The sequence below is a fragment of the Epinephelus fuscoguttatus genome, linkage group LG14 (genome assembly GCF_011397635.1).
Source record: "Epinephelus fuscoguttatus linkage group LG14, E.fuscoguttatus.final_Chr_v1".
In the NCBI taxonomy this organism is placed as follows: domain Eukaryota; kingdom Metazoa; phylum Chordata; class Actinopteri; order Perciformes; family Serranidae; genus Epinephelus; species Epinephelus fuscoguttatus.
The window spans coordinates 24,295,170-24,312,191 of record NC_064765.1 but is presented as its reverse complement, the minus strand read 5'-3'; the positions used below and the strand labels follow the sequence as shown (position 1 = coordinate 24,312,191).

General features: G+C 42.7%; 2 protein-coding genes across 2 annotated transcripts; one reads left to right on the top strand and one right to left on the bottom strand.

The window, feature by feature from the left end:
* Nucleotides 1-567: 567 nt before the first annotated feature.
* chrm5a (cholinergic receptor, muscarinic 5a) lies at nt 568-12,708 on the top strand. Its single transcript, XM_049595391.1, has 2 exons — nt 568-881; nt 9,889-12,708. The coding sequence occupies exon 2, from the start codon at nt 9,959-9,961 to the stop codon at nt 11,537-11,539; it is 1,581 nt and encodes a 526-aa protein (XP_049451348.1). The 5' UTR covers nt 568-881; nt 9,889-9,958; the 3' UTR covers nt 11,540-12,708.
* Nucleotides 12,709-12,889: 181 nt separating this feature from the next.
* Nucleotides 12,890-16,993, bottom strand: zgc:194887 (uncharacterized protein LOC571819 homolog). The gene is made up of 3 exons (XM_049595397.1): nt 16,675-16,993; nt 16,421-16,576; nt 12,890-14,541 (listed from the first exon to the last, which is right to left on the bottom strand). Exons 2-3 carry the CDS (start codon nt 16,563-16,565, stop codon nt 13,847-13,849), a joined length of 840 nt encoding a protein of 279 aa, XP_049451354.1. The 5' UTR covers nt 16,566-16,576; nt 16,675-16,993; the 3' UTR covers nt 12,890-13,846.
* Nucleotides 16,994-17,022: the final 29 nt, after the last annotated feature.

Sequence of the window (17,022 nt, the reverse complement as noted above, 5' to 3'; positions counted from 1 at the left end):
AAAAACAGGATTTAGCTCTGCTGCTCTGACTAAACACCACCACCACCACCACCACCTCCACACACACACTCCCTCCCGCCCCCACACCTTCCAAAACAAACCCCTAGAAGCCACCCAGCCGCCTCCCTTTCTCCCCTCTCCTCTCCTGCCTCCCTCTCACACTCTGTGGTCTGAGCTGCATGCTCACTGTCCCGAAACATGATGAACCATTCAGCCCTATGGGAATTTCTCCTCCCAGCTAGCTAACGTCAGCTACATCTGTGTCTGTCAGCCAGAGTAGATGCAGCAGCGGCAGCAGCAGTGTGGCAGTGGCAGTGACTTGGCTCAGGCGTCAGGCGTCAGGCAGCCTCTCAGTGACATTCTGCCTCAACTTGGCTGAGAGGCAGTTCATCCAGCTCAGCTCAGACTGGCAGGAAAAGTTCTCTCCTGTCCTCTTTCTCTGACTCCTGAGCACATTCAACTCATTTATGAATGACTGGGGAATGATGCTCTGCAACTTGAGGATACTTTTCTCATCTGGATGCACGGTGCCTGCGTTGGATGGCCGAGGGGAACGTGATGCTGTGCTCTGCGCTTCTTGAGCAGGGATGACCGAAGCCTCCTGGCGTCCACCCTCCTTCTGCTCTTTGTCCGCTTTCTCCTCTGCCTCTGTGCTCATACTTTCCCCCCCGCACCCCTCTGGCATGCGAGGGTCAAGTCAGCAGGATTTTCCCATCCACCTCAATCCTCTCTCCAACTGTGTTGTGATGCTGTTCCTCAGTGCCACACTTGACCTGAATGCTCCCCGGGCAAAACAAAGGGATTAACAATGAACTTTGCTCTCACCAGGAGACACAGCCTGCCCTTACACAGAAGACTGTGAGATTTGATCAGAGTCAACTGTGAGTATGTTCATCTTTTGTTTTTTCCATCCTCTTTACATCAGTTACTTGTTTCGCAGTCTCCAGAGAGTCATGAGTGATTGAGTATGCACTTTTTGATTAATGCGCAAAGGCATGACCTGGATTTGAGGGGAAACAGCGTCATGTGTGCACAAGTGCATGTCTGAGAGGTCTCAGCATGTATTTTTAATGTAGCCTTTTACCTTAATGAAACAGAGGACGTGATGCCGGAGAGATGTGTGTGCATCTGCTCTTCTGGAAGGCTTGCCGTAAAGAAAAGTGCCATATTAAACTGGATATGTGTTTATTTGATCACATATCAGGTACACTTTAAAGCCTAAGAGTTATTTCTGAATACACTGAGGAAATGTGTGTTTCCATGTTTTGCTTTTTCACGTAGCATCATATCATTTTATATGCACTAATCCACATATTTTTGTTTGATATTTCTCTCAGCACATCAGTAGTACACCCAATTTTAAATCTCCTCTCTACTCCTTCTATCTCCTTTCGGACTTGTCTTTGAAGTATCTGAACATTTCAAAATGGTATCCTCATTTCAACTGCACTGTTCTGTAATTTGTCTTTTTATTTCGTTCTCAAAAAAGGGAAGAAAAAAATCTATATATTTCTTCAAAAGCTAAAGCACACGGCTCTCACCTCCTTTCCCCCCCCCTTCCTCTCTTTGATTAAGTGGAAATGACAAAACACGGCAAAGCAGCGAAGCGTGATTTTAACGAGTCCATCCAGTCCCCACAGATCTTGTGAGGTGCTGCAACACATGAAGAAAGGTGCTGGTGCTCTTTGAATATCTGGAAGAAGTTACCATGAATCAGTAATGGTCTTGTGAACATTAGGAAAAATCGTGACTAGATTGTACACCCCTGTGGCTTTACTGTTTTTGCCCAGCAGTTTTACCTTAAAATGCATTTTCATGTGAAATTATCTGGTGGTTTGGGAGTTGTCCAGCAATGACATACTGTAATGTTTGCTCTAATTTCACATTTAGTATTCCAGCAAGCTAGATTTTAAATATATTAAACTGAGATCGTAGCTTAATGTGTTTTTGAGTAATCTTGTTACCCTCAGCATAACTTCCACCATCAACTGAAAGTAAATACATAAACAGCATGGAGGTTATTGAAACCATTACCCTTGTTTCCACCGGCGAATGTGACATCAGCACAGAGAAAATTGGGTGTGTTACAAGTTGGGAACAAACATCAGACGACCCAGAGGCTCAAACAGCGACAGACACTCATATTTATAAAACGCCTCATACGAGAACACAAATGAGTTTATAGCCAGATCATTATCCAAATGATGGGGCATTAATGAAATGTTGTTGTCGCTCATAAAAAAGAACTCCTCGAGGCGTTAAGTGTTATCGTTTTATTCCCTTCAGCAGCTGCCAAAACCACCGGGGTGTCCATAAGCAGATCATAATATTCATCTAATGATCGTCATTTCTCATCGCAGAAGAGACGTAATTTAAGTTGTTTTAAACTCACAGGGGAGAAAACATTTAGACACTGAATAAACATAAGGCAGAAAAGTGTGCTCTGCATTACTGGGTTTTTTTATACGTCACCAACAGTGACACACTGATAAATATTTCAGGTTGCATGTTTGGGATCTTACATGTGAACATTTATAATCCTCTTTCGTTCTCCTCCGATGCCTGACACACAGAATGATTCAAGCATTTTTTTATGTTCTCATCAGGAACGCCACATATGCAGGAATCTTAACCATGGGTCAGTGGGCTGACTACAGGATGCACAAACTATTGTGCCAAAAAGCTCTGGGCTGATTTGCACATCATACATACTCACCACGCAGACACACATGGTGTCCTTTGCCTCCTTTGCTTTGACTCGCCTCTCTTTTTCGCTCTCCTTCTTCTTGGTCTCTCTCATCTTCTGTCCCTTTTCTTCCACAAATGCCAAACACACACACACACACACACACACACACACACACACACACAAAACTTGCTTTCGTGTTTCTGCTGTGCTGTAACCAAAGTGTAGAAAAAGGTTATGTATGACTGGGAGGCCTGGCGGGGGGCAGCGTATGGAGCACTGATGGCCAGGTGCCAGAGGACCTGCAGGAAGCCACCCTTCAACATGTCCGCCTCTGCACTCAGTATGGAGGCTCTGGACAGATCTGCGCTACCTAGTGTGTCATCACTCACAGATTGGGTGCTGTTAATCTCTGGATCAATGACCATTACTTATGCATATGAACCGAATATTTCAAGAGGAGGTGGTCTAATACTCCCTAAAAAATACATGTAAGAGCAAGAGCAAGATGTCTTTGCACCATTATTTGGCACTGATTCAATGTAATGGCTGCTGGATATGATATTTTTTTATCCTCATACACAGGCCAGAAATACTGCAGCATTGTCTTTGTTTTCAGCCCCCCTCCCGTTATTGTCTCACCAGACAGCGTCATGCAGCTCTTCCCCACTGTGCGTCACATTTCATACCAAACATCCATAAAAAGTCCAGAAAGAGGCCACAACAGACCATATTCACTATTTATAGGGATGCGGAGTCCATGTTTACCCCCACACTCTGAGTTCTGAGTGTACCATTAAGAAGCTTCCTGCTTCGATTTAGAAGCTATTAGCAAGCTTGACTTGCTCTACCTGTTGAGGTCAAGAGGTAGAACAAGTCTATTCCATGCGCGCGTGTGTGTGTGTGTGTGTGTGTGTGTGTGTGTGTGTAGGCTTAGCAACACAACAGTCATCAGTGAGTCAGGAATATCTCGATTTTCCAAATGCCTGCATGCCATCATTTAGTAATTTATATTTTTAAAAAAATTTTGTGGCATCGAATACGTGATGGTTCAGACTGTCCAGTTTTTGCTCTGAAAAAGAAAAGAAAAAAAGAGGCTCTATACACTGATTTATACGACCTGGTGTATTTAGGTTCAGTCCCTGCCAGACTGATTTTTGTTCCTACAGTTTAAGAACACTACAAAATAAGAATGCAAATAAAACTAGACTAGAGGCTGTTCTTGATGTCCAAGCTACATGCTAACGTCAGCATGCTAGCTTCAGCATCAAGGGGTTACGTGCAGGCCCCCAGGAAGTGTGCCGGGCTTTGAAGCTACATTTTATAGTAGGCAAACAGTGTAATTACATTGTCACATGACACCCTGTGGCACCAAAATACTTTTTCCCATTGACTTACATGGCAAAAGAGACGTCTGTACATCTGCAAAAAAAACCTTTTAGCATCACAAGCCCTGCACAATGACTTGTTTCACTATCAGAACTTGATCCATTCTATAATAGCTGCACAATTCTATCATTTTATCTCCATTCAAGTTAACAGAGTGCTAAACTGGAAGTAGCTCGCTCTGCTGGTGGAAGTCTAGTGTGCTTGGTGTTTGGGCCACACAGTGTGGAAGCAGTGCCAAACTTTTTTGTGCCTTCATACACCACTGAGCAATTTTCATAGGAATAAAGGAACCTTTCCACAGTGTATCCAGTTCTCTTTGGGCCTGACAGGGAAGCCAGTGTGTTAGTGCCTTAAACATGCATTCGTTCTAATAGCTGGTAGGGGGTGTTTCCACTGGTTGCAAAAACAGCCCAACTGTATACAGGTTTATACAAAAGTTAACCTACTTCTAACTTCATTTATTACCTCAGTAAACATTTCTCTAATGAGTTGATGGTCTCACTTGCTAGTTTGAAGTCTTTAATCTCTATAAACAGATGTCTGCTTATCTGTGCAGAATCTGTAAGCAACGATAGAAGATTTTGGTATCAGAAGCTTTCTGGTTTCCGTTTGTAATCCAAGTAGTATCACGTTGAGTGGACTTTGGTTGCCTGCAGGCTCTCTGTGTAGAAAGCAAAAGAGTTGTAATCATCGGCTATCTGATTTAGATTTTAATTGGCTTTTTTCCTAATTTATCTGCAGTCGTACACAGATACTTGTTTACAGAGATTAGCTGAAATGTTGTCTGGACCTTCCCTTAAGTTGGTAATCAAAATGTAAACAATAAGCTGCACACGGAAGAGGAAGTTTTGCACCAGATAACCGAGCTACACTGGATTTCTATTTGCCGTTGTCCCCAGAGGCTTATCATCAGCAGATGATAGCTGATGGGTACTGAGACTTAATCTGCTTCAATACAGCATGATGTTTATTTTGTAAGTTATGGTCCCATTCTGAGTAAAATAGATTGATAAAGCCAAGTTTGCTCTAGGGGAGGCTACTTGGGTTTGACAAATTGCTTCCACGGTGTCCTCTGAGTCCCAGTCAGATCCACCCCTGGTCACTTCGACACCAGGAAACCATGATGGCAACCGTCAAAATGCCAAACTCAAGGCTTAAAAACAGTTGCACACAAAGCAATGGGAGATGTCACGGTGGCTACGTCCACCAGTATACACTTTATGGTCAGGATGCTAACGTGCTCACAGCAATACTGCTAAGGTTCTTCTGTTAAGCGTGAATATCTTAGTTTAGCTTGTTAGCATGCTAAAATGTGCTAATTAGCACTAAACAAAGCAAAGCTGAAGCTGTTAGGAATGTCAGGGGATCACCAAAGTTCATTCATTCATTGAGGAGCAAAGAGGTGGGGCGTTCGACCAAGATTAGCAACGCTAAAACTGTCATACAGGGTTTGACTTCATTCTTCCCAAGTGGAAACAAAAAAAAACCCCATAGCTTTAGAAGCTAATGTACCATTTTACCACATTATGAGGGTTTAATGTAACGTTAAGAATAAAATGATGGTTTGTGAATTCCAGGAAATAGCTGAGAATTCTGTGGTTGGATTCATGTCACCTCCAACACTAAACTGTGTAACGGTGTAGGGATTTGAGTGATGTGATATGAAATGCCATTTTACAACAAGATGAGGGACAATCCAAGTCCTGCAGGAGGACCCCCTCAGTGACTGGAATGTTATTTGTGTGGGCCTCAGGCTGCTGCTGGCACTCCTGCTAACCTGGCACTGTCAAACGAATGCCAATGAGTGAGGAAGTAATTTCTCAAATACCGGGTAGTTATTACGTCCAAAGCATTGCATTGTGGGCTGAAATTATGGTGCATGTCAGGAGGAGCTCCTCAGTAGAGAGAACAGAAGGAGGAGAGATCTTTCTGGTATGAGACACAAGGGAAAGAAGCAGAATTGTCATTCAGCAGATTTGGCTTGGAGAAAATAAAGCAATCGTAAAAATGTTCATCCAGCTTTATCTTCAGCCAACTTTTATCTCACGCCAAATGCTACAGAGAACCTGCAGGATGAAATACATCATCATATATCATCATTTGTAACAGAGCCAGAGCAACATTTAGGAACCTAAAGTAAAGCTGTTTCTCTGACATGTGTGCCAGCCTTTCCACGCTCATTTTCCAGCTCTGCCTGAAGGCCCGGAGGTTCAATTGCCACAAACCACATGGAGGATTCTCTACGTGGAGGCAAACTTTCTTGAACTTCACTGTTGCTCCACACTGAGAGCCTCAAACGGTCTCTGCCTCCCCGATGGGGGTCTAGGCCACTGATCATTTCTACAGTGAGTCATGATTTTGGAGATTAAAGTCTTGGAAGGTCTTGCACGGCAGGGCGCAGATGCATGATTGTAACATGGCACTGAAATTCCCCAGTTTGAGGCAGAGCAAGTGGCACAACTGAGAATACCAATGCCCAGTTGGCTGAGGTATTTCCTGAGTGAGGAGTCACGAAGTAACAACTTATTATCTGAACTGATGGTGTGGAACAGCGTGACTGACACAGCGACTAACCTCACGCTCTATTGCTGTATAATCTGAATGGGTACAAATCTGTGTTTTCCCCATAGAATATAATCATCCACATAAATGTACTCAAACGCAGGGGATTTAATGCTGCTTCAACACATTGGATAAAAACCCTCAAGGCGGGAGCAAGACCACATGGCACCGGCATGCATTTGTAGGTCATGAAAGGCAAAGCATCAAGCCGAAGAAATTTCCCCTGGGCTTCTTTCGAGGACACAGATCCAGTATGGTATGGATAGCCCCTCAACCACTATCGATTGGTGCGTCCAGCACCTGGGGATGAAATAAGCACACACAACACGCTGTAACCTGAGAGTGGGGGGGCCGTGTGTGCTGTGGGTTTCCATGTGTGGAGGGTGTTTGCTGCCCTCTACTGGTGCAGGGTTTGTAGTTACGTTTGAGTGCTGTACCTTCTTGAAACTATCTGGCTCATCAGTGAGCACCTATGTGACTAGTTATCCCCAAGAACAGTGCTTGAACCATGTGTGCCTGGGTGACTAGTGCTCCAAACTTTGATAGGAAAGTACAGAGACTTGATGTACTGCATTGTATGCAAATACCTCTGTGGTAGACAGAAAGTTACCTGAATGTTTCCACATGCTGAAATGACCACACAGGCTCTGCTAACTGAAAATGTCTCTGTAATTTAAAAGTGCTGCAGAGAAGCAAGTATATTGCAGGTCTAGGGAATTGTGTGGCTCTACACACAAAACTATGTTTGCTTATTTGATTGTTTATTGCCATCACTCTGAAATATACACTGCAGAGATGGTGTTCAGATCCAATATCCCCTTCATGTTTGATGTTTTATATCTATGCAATATTCCACAGGAGATAAACTCCAAAGTTTGAATCCTTTTGAAAACTCTGCTGCTGGCTGCATGTATAAAAGCCATTACTCAAAAGTGACTGAGGCCCCAGGCTCCCTCGATTGAAGATTGGATAGACATAGTTTATCAAATATATACAATGGAAAAAGTTGACATATTCCCTCACAATACAGGAAGATAAATTCACCAGTATATGGTCAAGATGGCTTGACTTCAATAAACCCCAAAGATCAGACTTAACACGAGACACCTATGCATTACTAGAACACTACCATTGCTCCCACTGTAATGTTCTGTAATGTATGTAGTTTTGTTTGGTACCAGCATTAATGCCTGTGAAATATGGCCATTGGGAGAAGAAACTCAATACATTTCCATTTGGAAATTTTATTATGCTTTCCTGTGGTTAGATCTAGATAAGAAATTAGCTCTCTAGTGCCCCCATTTTGTTTGATGGGATCAATAATGGAGAGGTCCCCTCAGATTATGTGTGGTCATATGCCTACAAAGTTGCGTGGTGATGGGTGAAACCCGTGAGATGTTATACACCTTTATGTGACGAGCCACGCCCTCCCCAATATTCTTTGCCTTATAGAAGCTCAGTTTTAGTAAGTTTTCCAACTTTTGCCAAGAGGGAACTTTAGATATTGGTCCCTAGATTATGTTCACAGAGTTTCATGCAGCTCGGTCAAACTGCCTAGGAAGAGATCGATTTGTTGTTTTTCAAAAAATTCAAAAAGGCAGAAAATCTGTATAACCAGAAGTTATGGGTTCTTGGGGCAGATTTGTTCCTCACGAGGAGAGGTGTCTCTGTGCAAAGTTTCATGTCTCTACGACATACGGGGCATGAGATATGCCTATTCAAAGTTTGCAATTTCAATCGGTTGCTATAGCGCCCCCCTTTGGCCAATTGAGCCAAATTTCACATGGATTGACCAAGTCAGTGAGGAGAAATATATGGAATAGACACACAGACAGACACAGAGTATTCGTCAATATATAGTAAGATATATATATATATATATATACACACACACACACACACACACACACACACACACATATATATATATATATATATATAAGGAATTTGATGCAGGGCTGACAAATTAGCAGGCAGTGAGTTTGACCTGTTTCAGATTTCTGTGTTTCCTCAACCCTAAAGTTGGGCACAGACTGCATCTGACATTTTATACACTCAACAAATTTCATGGCTGAATGTGCACCACTCGCTCCCTTAGAGTGCAACAAATTTGGTTTTCACCCTTATGTGAAAGATTCAAGTCATGATTTCTTCTTACAGTATTTCAGGAGAAATGATGATGTCATATTTGACTGACAGGAGGAACGAATAAAGTCCTTGTCATTGCTACTGCTTATATATCCACAGAGGATGCAGCTGTTTACGTACGATGACTTGCGTGGCCATCAGTGAAAATTTCATTAAGTGGTAATATGCAGCTGTTCATAATGATATAGCAACCATGATGACCTGTCATCGATACGTACCTTGATTTACTCAAGCTCCAGGCAGTCCATTTTCCTCCCATAGTCCAAAAACATGCAGGTCAGGTGAACTGGAAGTTGCTCATGGCTGTACATGTGGTATCCCTTCTTGGGTATTTCCAATTTATGTTGCCTGGGGCATGCTGGGAGAGGCTTCACTTTCCAATGATTTTGCACAGTGCCAAGTTTATATGAAGAATGAACAGATCAGCACTCTTATGGTTTTACTATCTCTAAACAGATTGACCAGTTAAGCAGATACATTGCAATGACTGCTGCATTTACAGATTTATGGACTATGGATATTTTAGGCTTTGCAGACCAAAAAAACCTAAATCACTATCATTTGCTATTTGGTTGATTTCAGTTTTGTCATAAACCAGAATTATTTGTCATATTTTCATCAAGAAATGTCCATCTTAGTGAACTTAAAATTGAGTTTACGCACTATTAATATAACAGCACAGATTTAAAACAAGGAATAATATTATGTAATGACCTGGATTTTTGAAATGTGCCACAGATGTTTTCAGAGATTGCCTAAAACACTCCACATGGGTATACTCACATGATCTAATTGTGTGAGCTGCGTGAAATACAATGGCTTAATGGCATTTTTCCAGTAGATGCAACTGACAGAAAATAGAAAAAAACAATGCCTTCAATACCAAATGTAATTCACTGAAATAAATGCTATATTCTGTTAAGAATGAATGACAAACACAGATCTGACTTTTAGAGTAAATTAATCTTGTGTATTTTCCTCCTTAGTGTGAAGCCTAGTGTGAATATGTGATGCTTAACATGCTGAATTGATACCATCTAGTGGCCATGAGTGGAACTTTTTTAAAGGCATAAATGAAAACCTTGTCTTTCTTTTCTCATCAGGAGATCTTCATGAAAATGAAAACTCCAAACCCTCTTGTCATGGTTGGATGCTACTAAACATCAGACGACCATGGAAGGAGAGAGCGTACTGAACTCTACTGTAAATACCAGCACAATGGATATCCACCTGGTCACCCACAGTCTCTGGGAGGTGATCACCATCGCGACTGTGTCGGCTATAGTCAGCCTCATCACCATTGTGGGGAATGTTCTGGTGATGCTGTCCTTTAAGGTCAACAGCCAGCTGAAGACAGTGAATAATTACTACCTGCTGAGTCTGGCAGCTGCTGACCTCATCATCGGTGTGTTCTCCATGAATCTGTATACGTCTTATATATTGATGGGCTACTGGGCCTTAGGGAACCTTGCCTGTGACCTGTGGTTAGCGTTGGACTATGTAGCCAGTAACGCCTCAGTCATGAATCTGTTGGTGATCAGCTTTGACAGATATTTTTCCATCACCAGACCTCTGACCTACAGAGCCAAGCGGACTCCCAAACGTGCTGGGATCATGATTGGTTTGGCCTGGCTGGTGTCGCTTATTCTGTGGGCCCCACCTATTCTCTGCTGGCAGTACTTTGTAGGAAAAAGGACTGTCCCTGAGCGGCAATGCCAGATCCAGTTTTTCTCCGAGCCTGTGATAACCTTTGGGACAGCGATTGCTGCCTTTTATATCCCAGTATCAGTCATGACAATCCTATACTGTCGAATCTACAAGGAGACAGAGAAGAGGACCAAAGATCTGGCAGAGCTGCAGGGGATTAACTATCCCACAGAGCCTGGGGTCCCCCAGCCTCAGAAGACCATTATCAGATCCTGTTTTAGCTGTAAATTAAGGTCGGCTTCACATGACAGGAATCAAGCCTCTTGGTCGTCCTCCAGCAGAAGCAATGCGGCCAAATCAGCAGCCACCACCAATGATGAGTGGTCCAAAGCTGGTCAGCTGACCACCTTCAACAGTTACGCCTCCTCCGAGGATGAGGACAGGCCTGTGTCTCCAGGGGGCTTCCAGCCCTCCTTCAGGAACCAGGCTTGTGAGACCATCAAGAGCGGAGTTGGCAGTGAGAGTGAGCAGCTCAGCAGCTACGATGAAGACAGCTTCTTCCAGACGCCACCCAAAAGCAACTCTCAGAAGAGCAGCAAGTGTGTGTCCTACAAGTTCAAGCCGGTGGCCAAAGACACTCACGTGGAGCACCACAGCAAGAACGGAGACACCAAAATGGCTTCGTCAACGTTCTCCTCGGCTGAGTCCATGAGCGTCCCGTCCACCTCCTCCACATCTAAGCCCATAGACGCCACGCTGAAGAACCAGATCACCAAGAGGAAGAGGATGGTGCTGATCAAGGAGAGGAAGGCAGCTCAGACTCTCAGCGCCATCTTGCTTGCCTTCATCCTAACATGGACGCCTTATAACATCATGGTACTTATATCCACCTTCTGCTCAGACTGCATTCCCCTCTCACTGTGGCATCTGGGATACTGGCTGTGCTACGTCAACAGCACCGTCAACCCCATGTGCTACGCCCTTTGTAACAAGACTTTCCAAAAGACCTTCCGTATGCTCTTACTTTGCCAGTGGAAGAAGAAAAGGATCGAGGAGAAACTTTACTGGTATGGACAAAACCCTGTGGTCAGCTCCAAACTCACATGAACTGTTATTTTTTTAAGGTGGTGTATGATGGTGGCTGTAAATTATATGTTTGTATTGATGATCTTGGCTTCATGAACTTGAATTCTACACATTATTAAAGGTTAAAAAAAATACTATATTAAGGAGCTGGTACATTTTCTAATGTTGCTCATTAATCAGTAGGCCTGCTGTAGTGTATATTAATTACTGCTCAGACTTTGGAAACGAAAGAACATTATAAAATTGTCCCAACATAATCAGCGACACTGTAAATAGATTCTAAAATATATTTTAAAAAACAGTATTCTCCCTAGAAATTAATGCTCTTATGCAGGATATGACCCAGATTAACACACAGATGATTTCATTTTGTAGTGTATCAGTATTCAAGATGCACAGTTTTATATCTGGAGCATGATAAAATTGCTCCATCCCAATACTGTGCACTGGTTTAAATTGCCATTATTCTCCCCCAAAATGTCACAACACATGCAGTTTGATTCTGTGAGTATTGTGTTTGTATTGAGGATGCACATTTTGGAACTGCAAATTTATTTTAAAGGGCTAATATGTGTCGTCCTGATGTCAGAACCTGCTTGCGAAGTCAAGATTGTAACTTGATGATAATGAAAGCCTTCTCACACGTGCCATTGTCATTTAGTCCAGTTCAGTCGCTAGAGAAAATGTTGGCATTGTATGTTTTGGCAAGATATGTGACATTTGTACAATATGATGTAGCAGATACGCCGATAATTTATGTTTTCGTAAATGTTTGGTTAGGTTCAGGCACAAAAAATGATTGGTTATGGTTCAGAAAAGATCGTGTTTTGGCTTGAAATACCCAGTTTTGGTGCACAATCCCAGCAGGAAAAGCAGCGATGTTTTGGTAAAAAACAACTGCATTTTGTGGCACTTTCCCTGCTGACAAGTCAAGATGAAATTCTCATGTTTGGAGCCTAAAAAGATGATGGAAACAAAGGAATGATTTGCTAAAACACAACCAGTTTTGGGCTTTCTCTGGGTACTCCAGCTTCCTCCAACAGTCCAAAGACATGCAGGTCAATTGGTGACTCTAAATTGATTGTAGGTGTGAATGTGAGCATGAATACTTGTCTGTCTCTGTGTGTCAGCCCTGTGATAGTCTGGCGATCTGTCCAGGGTGTACCTTGCCTCTTGCCCGATGTCAGCTGGGATAGGCTCCAGCATCCCCACGACCCCTGACAGGATAAGCGGTTACAGAAAAAGAATGAATAAATGGTCTTTAACAGTGGTCTGCAGCTTGGCAGGCATCTCACCTAGGCGACATGCCACCCTCCATACTGTACTCCCCAACTCCCAATGACAAAGTCAGCTCATATATATTACGTTACTTTAGACATATTACTTTTGAAATGATACGTCTGAAATAAGCAAATGTAACGTACTTGTGGTTTGCAGAAACATACAATGCCAACACTTTTCTTTGGCGACTTGGCTGCATTTGTCAGACAAGTGAATATCAATTCAGCTTTGTTTTCACATCTGCATTTTCTGTCCTGCAAAATGTTCATGGAAAATAAAGATTTCTATCAATTACTACAAACTACAAAAATCCATAATAACTCCAAACAACAGGCCTACCCTACAACCCTTACAAACTAAAAGACTTATTTCACTCAACCTACGTGACAAACTAAATAATGTCTGTGTTTACAATGGGAACAGCGCGGAAGATTTAAGAGTACACTTTGTTTCTTATAATCTGTTTATTAGTCTTCATCCTCAGGATATTTTCTCTTTCTTTGAGCATTGAAATACAGTATTTGTTTTCTTGGAATTACTGTAGCTAAATCAGTATGTCGTCATATCTTCATTGTATTTCTGGCAAACTTGTAATGTGCTGTGGCAAATAAAATGCTGTTTGTGAAATGTTCCTTTGTGTAAACACTGGATGAGAGATGACATGCAGATAAAAAAAAAATGTTACATATGTCATAAGCTATAATGTCATGAAACACTTTTTTGTAACTGTGATGAAGCAGAAATCTGCACTTGCAATTTGGGGACTGACGAGATGCTTTGCTTCATGTGTTGACCTGTTGATCGATGGAAACAAAGCTAGAGCTAAACCGTACTGCGTTTTTATACTGTGTTCAGAGTTAGTAATTCTTTTTTTGTTTTGTTTTGTTCTTTTCAGTATTTTGTGAACATGTTCATGCATTTCTGAATAAAATGTGGTGAATTTAATGTCCAGTTTAATTGCTATTAGGAGGTTACTGATGTAACCCCCTAACCTCTTGGCCTTAGTTGCCAAACCCAGCATCGTAGAGTCTTAGAAATCCCGTGTCCTTACAGCTCATCCTTCTTGCAGTCTCTGCTTTGAACCAGTTTAACTGTGTCTGATGGTCTCACCATCATCCATGCATACTTGCAAAGTCGCTCCTTGTTGCAGTCCTTCTGCCAGTAAATGACATTTCTGCGGTTGAGGTTGGCACCAGCACAGGCGTCATACCACCAACCTCCTCCCGGCACCCCCTGAAACTCCAGTTTAGCACAGTTTTGGAAGTAGTTGTCATTGTCTCTGTCTTTAGTGGTGAATCTCTGGTTGTCATGCAGGTAGTTCTCTGTGTCCAGAGTCAGAGCGTCTATAGCTGTGCCCTGGAACAACCCCAGCCTCAGCCTGTACGCTGATGATTCATCCTCCACCAGGAATGGATCATACTCTCCCGTCTTGGTGACGGCATCTCGGTCCACTAGTTTTACTCCCAGTTTATAGCGCCCGGGGCCGCGGGTGAGCTGATGAAGGTATTCGTTCCCGAGCCAGTGATCACCAGTTACAGCCCCGAAGCCGTGCTTATACTCGACCCAGGTGCGATCGAAATTCACGCTGCTATTGACGGTGATATGCTGCACCACAGTCCAGCCTCCCTCTTGCATGGCACAGTAGGCCACGATGGGGGAGTCACCTGGTTGGATCAGGTACACCCCGTCTCTGGCCTGGCCTGAAGAGGTCATCAGCATTTCGTGGCAGTCTCTGGGCAGCACTGTCGGGCAAATTGACATATTTACAGCTATTTCCATTGAAATTCAATAATCTCAAAGTAATCACAACTACATTTCTCTTTTCTAAATGAATACTACAAGACATTTTGGAACACAGGCTACACTTATATGCTTTGTTGCCACCCTCTTGTCTGTCTGTTGAATATAAACAGCCAGGAGACCTTTAGCTTAGCTTTGCACAAAGACTGGAAACAGTGAGAAATAGCTAATCTAAATCTATCCAAATCTAACAAAATCCACCTATGAGCATCTCGGTCAATGTTAAAACATGATAATTTGTTTGTTTAATCCATATACAAAACCAAAGTGTAGAAATGACACTTTTAAGGGAGGTTATGTGGTGTAGGCTGTGACTTAGCGCAGTAGGCTAACTTCTGGACATTATCATGTTAAAAAAGCTCTAGTATCTGATTAACTACTGAGATGTAACGCTTTACGTGTTGAGTGTTAGGGCTGCTGGTACACAGATCTGGATTTTGTTCCCCTTGGCCAGACAGAGCCAGTATAGCTATTTCCCCTGTTTCTACTCTTTGTGCTAAGTACGGCTGCCCCCTAACAGTCGACCAAACGTTAGTCGACCAGTATGGTTATTAGTTGGCAAGATTTCATTGGTCACTTAGTCGCAGAAAAAAAAATAAAAAAAGTGAAATGGTGCTTGTTTAGGTTGCTTAAAACTCTCAGATGCAACCTGCTGCTGCGCTCTTGAAAGCTGGCACAAAAAAGGCATAAGAGAAGTGCCCAGCACCCGACCTTGCGTTTTCCAGGTGGTTAAAGACACGGCCTGTGTACCGCCCCTGATTTACAGGTCTGGCACTTGCTAGTTATTCCACAGGCTAGTTAATAAGATATCGGGCAGGAAATCCAAAGTGTGGGATCATTTTGAGAAGGTGAAGGACAAACTCATCTTCATTGGTCAACTACAAACATGACGTATCATCTGAAACATGTCAGTAGCTACATGCCCATTAGCCCACAGCGTCATTGACAGGCGGCTCGCTCAGTGTGTGACGTGCACTTGTAGATAAAATATATGCTTATATTAATGAAGGTTCATTAGTACGGTTTTGTATTTCTCTGCAATGTAGCACAGTGTTAGCAATGTTACTGATACTATTCTTTCTCACACCTTGAACTCAAACCATTGTATCATTTAATAATTAAATGAATATCGTAAACATACGGGTGACTAGTCGACTAATGACGAGTATTGGTCGACTAGGAAAACTCTTAGACGGGGGCAGCCCTAGTGCTAAGCTAAGATAACAGGCTGCATATCCACTGTACAAGCATTACAGTGGTATTAACCTTCTCATCATATGCTTGGAAACAAATCAAATATCCAAAATGTCTAAAATGTTGAACTTTTCATTTGCAACCACTCTGTGTACTGTATGAAAAAAAAAATTCCAATTTAAGTGCTACTTTAGCACCCCCTGTGGTAATGTTGAACTGTGGTGAACAGCAATGCCAGGAATTAGTCATTATATTGATGGCAACAGCGCAACAACAGTTTCTCAATGTCTCCCAGGTAAATATGGTAAACCTTGATCAATTGTGAAACAACTGTCTGACAAACTATCTCAGGAAGATACACAAATCACCTCACGTGACACTTATCATCAATGAGTCACAAAACAATTTGGATCTACAGGCTGGATTTTGACCTACAGCTTTTAATCTAAGATAAAGGTGATTCAACATTTAAAAGCAATCACTGGACACACTGAACCAATTTGGTCAGCTTGTTCTGAAAATTCAGCACAAATATGGGCATTTCAAAATCCCAGACAAAGTACATTATTGAGGTAAAAAAGCACAAGAAACATCAAACTGAAAGTGAAAGTTTACATGAATAAATACCTCTCATTCCACGATTCAGGACCAGGTTGTGCTCATTTGGGGGAAGGAGATCCAGGTTCTCAGCTTGGAGATGCTCCATGTCAACTCCGGCCACACTGAGCAGCAGCAGGGCCACTGCCGGCAGCCAGCGACTCACACACTTCATCCTTCACTTTCCTTTGTCAGACCAACAGTGTTTGTAATGATACAGTACTGTGAGCTTCTTTAGGATTAATGAAGAGCACACAACAAAACCGCACTGAGAAAGGTCTTACCTTCAGTGAAGAGGCGAGAGAGTAGAGATATGGTGTCCTCTGTACCCAGATCTTCTCCCACGCTCCTGCTGTGTTAGTACACTTAATGAATGAAAAGCACCAGAATGTAAACAGGGCTGTCGACTGCAGGTCCGTTCACACAAACTCTCCTGCCCAATCACAGCTGGACTTCAGCCTCGGGCTCACATCACAATGACAGACACCAACCCTCCACTTATCTGTGTCAAGCGAGATAAAAATGTAAATGGAGAGATATGAGCTATGTAAACCCGTATCTCTGCCTTGCTTAAATCACTTCAGCGGTGAATGAGGCTGAAGTCCAGATAAGACTGAAGTGTTGGGGCTCAG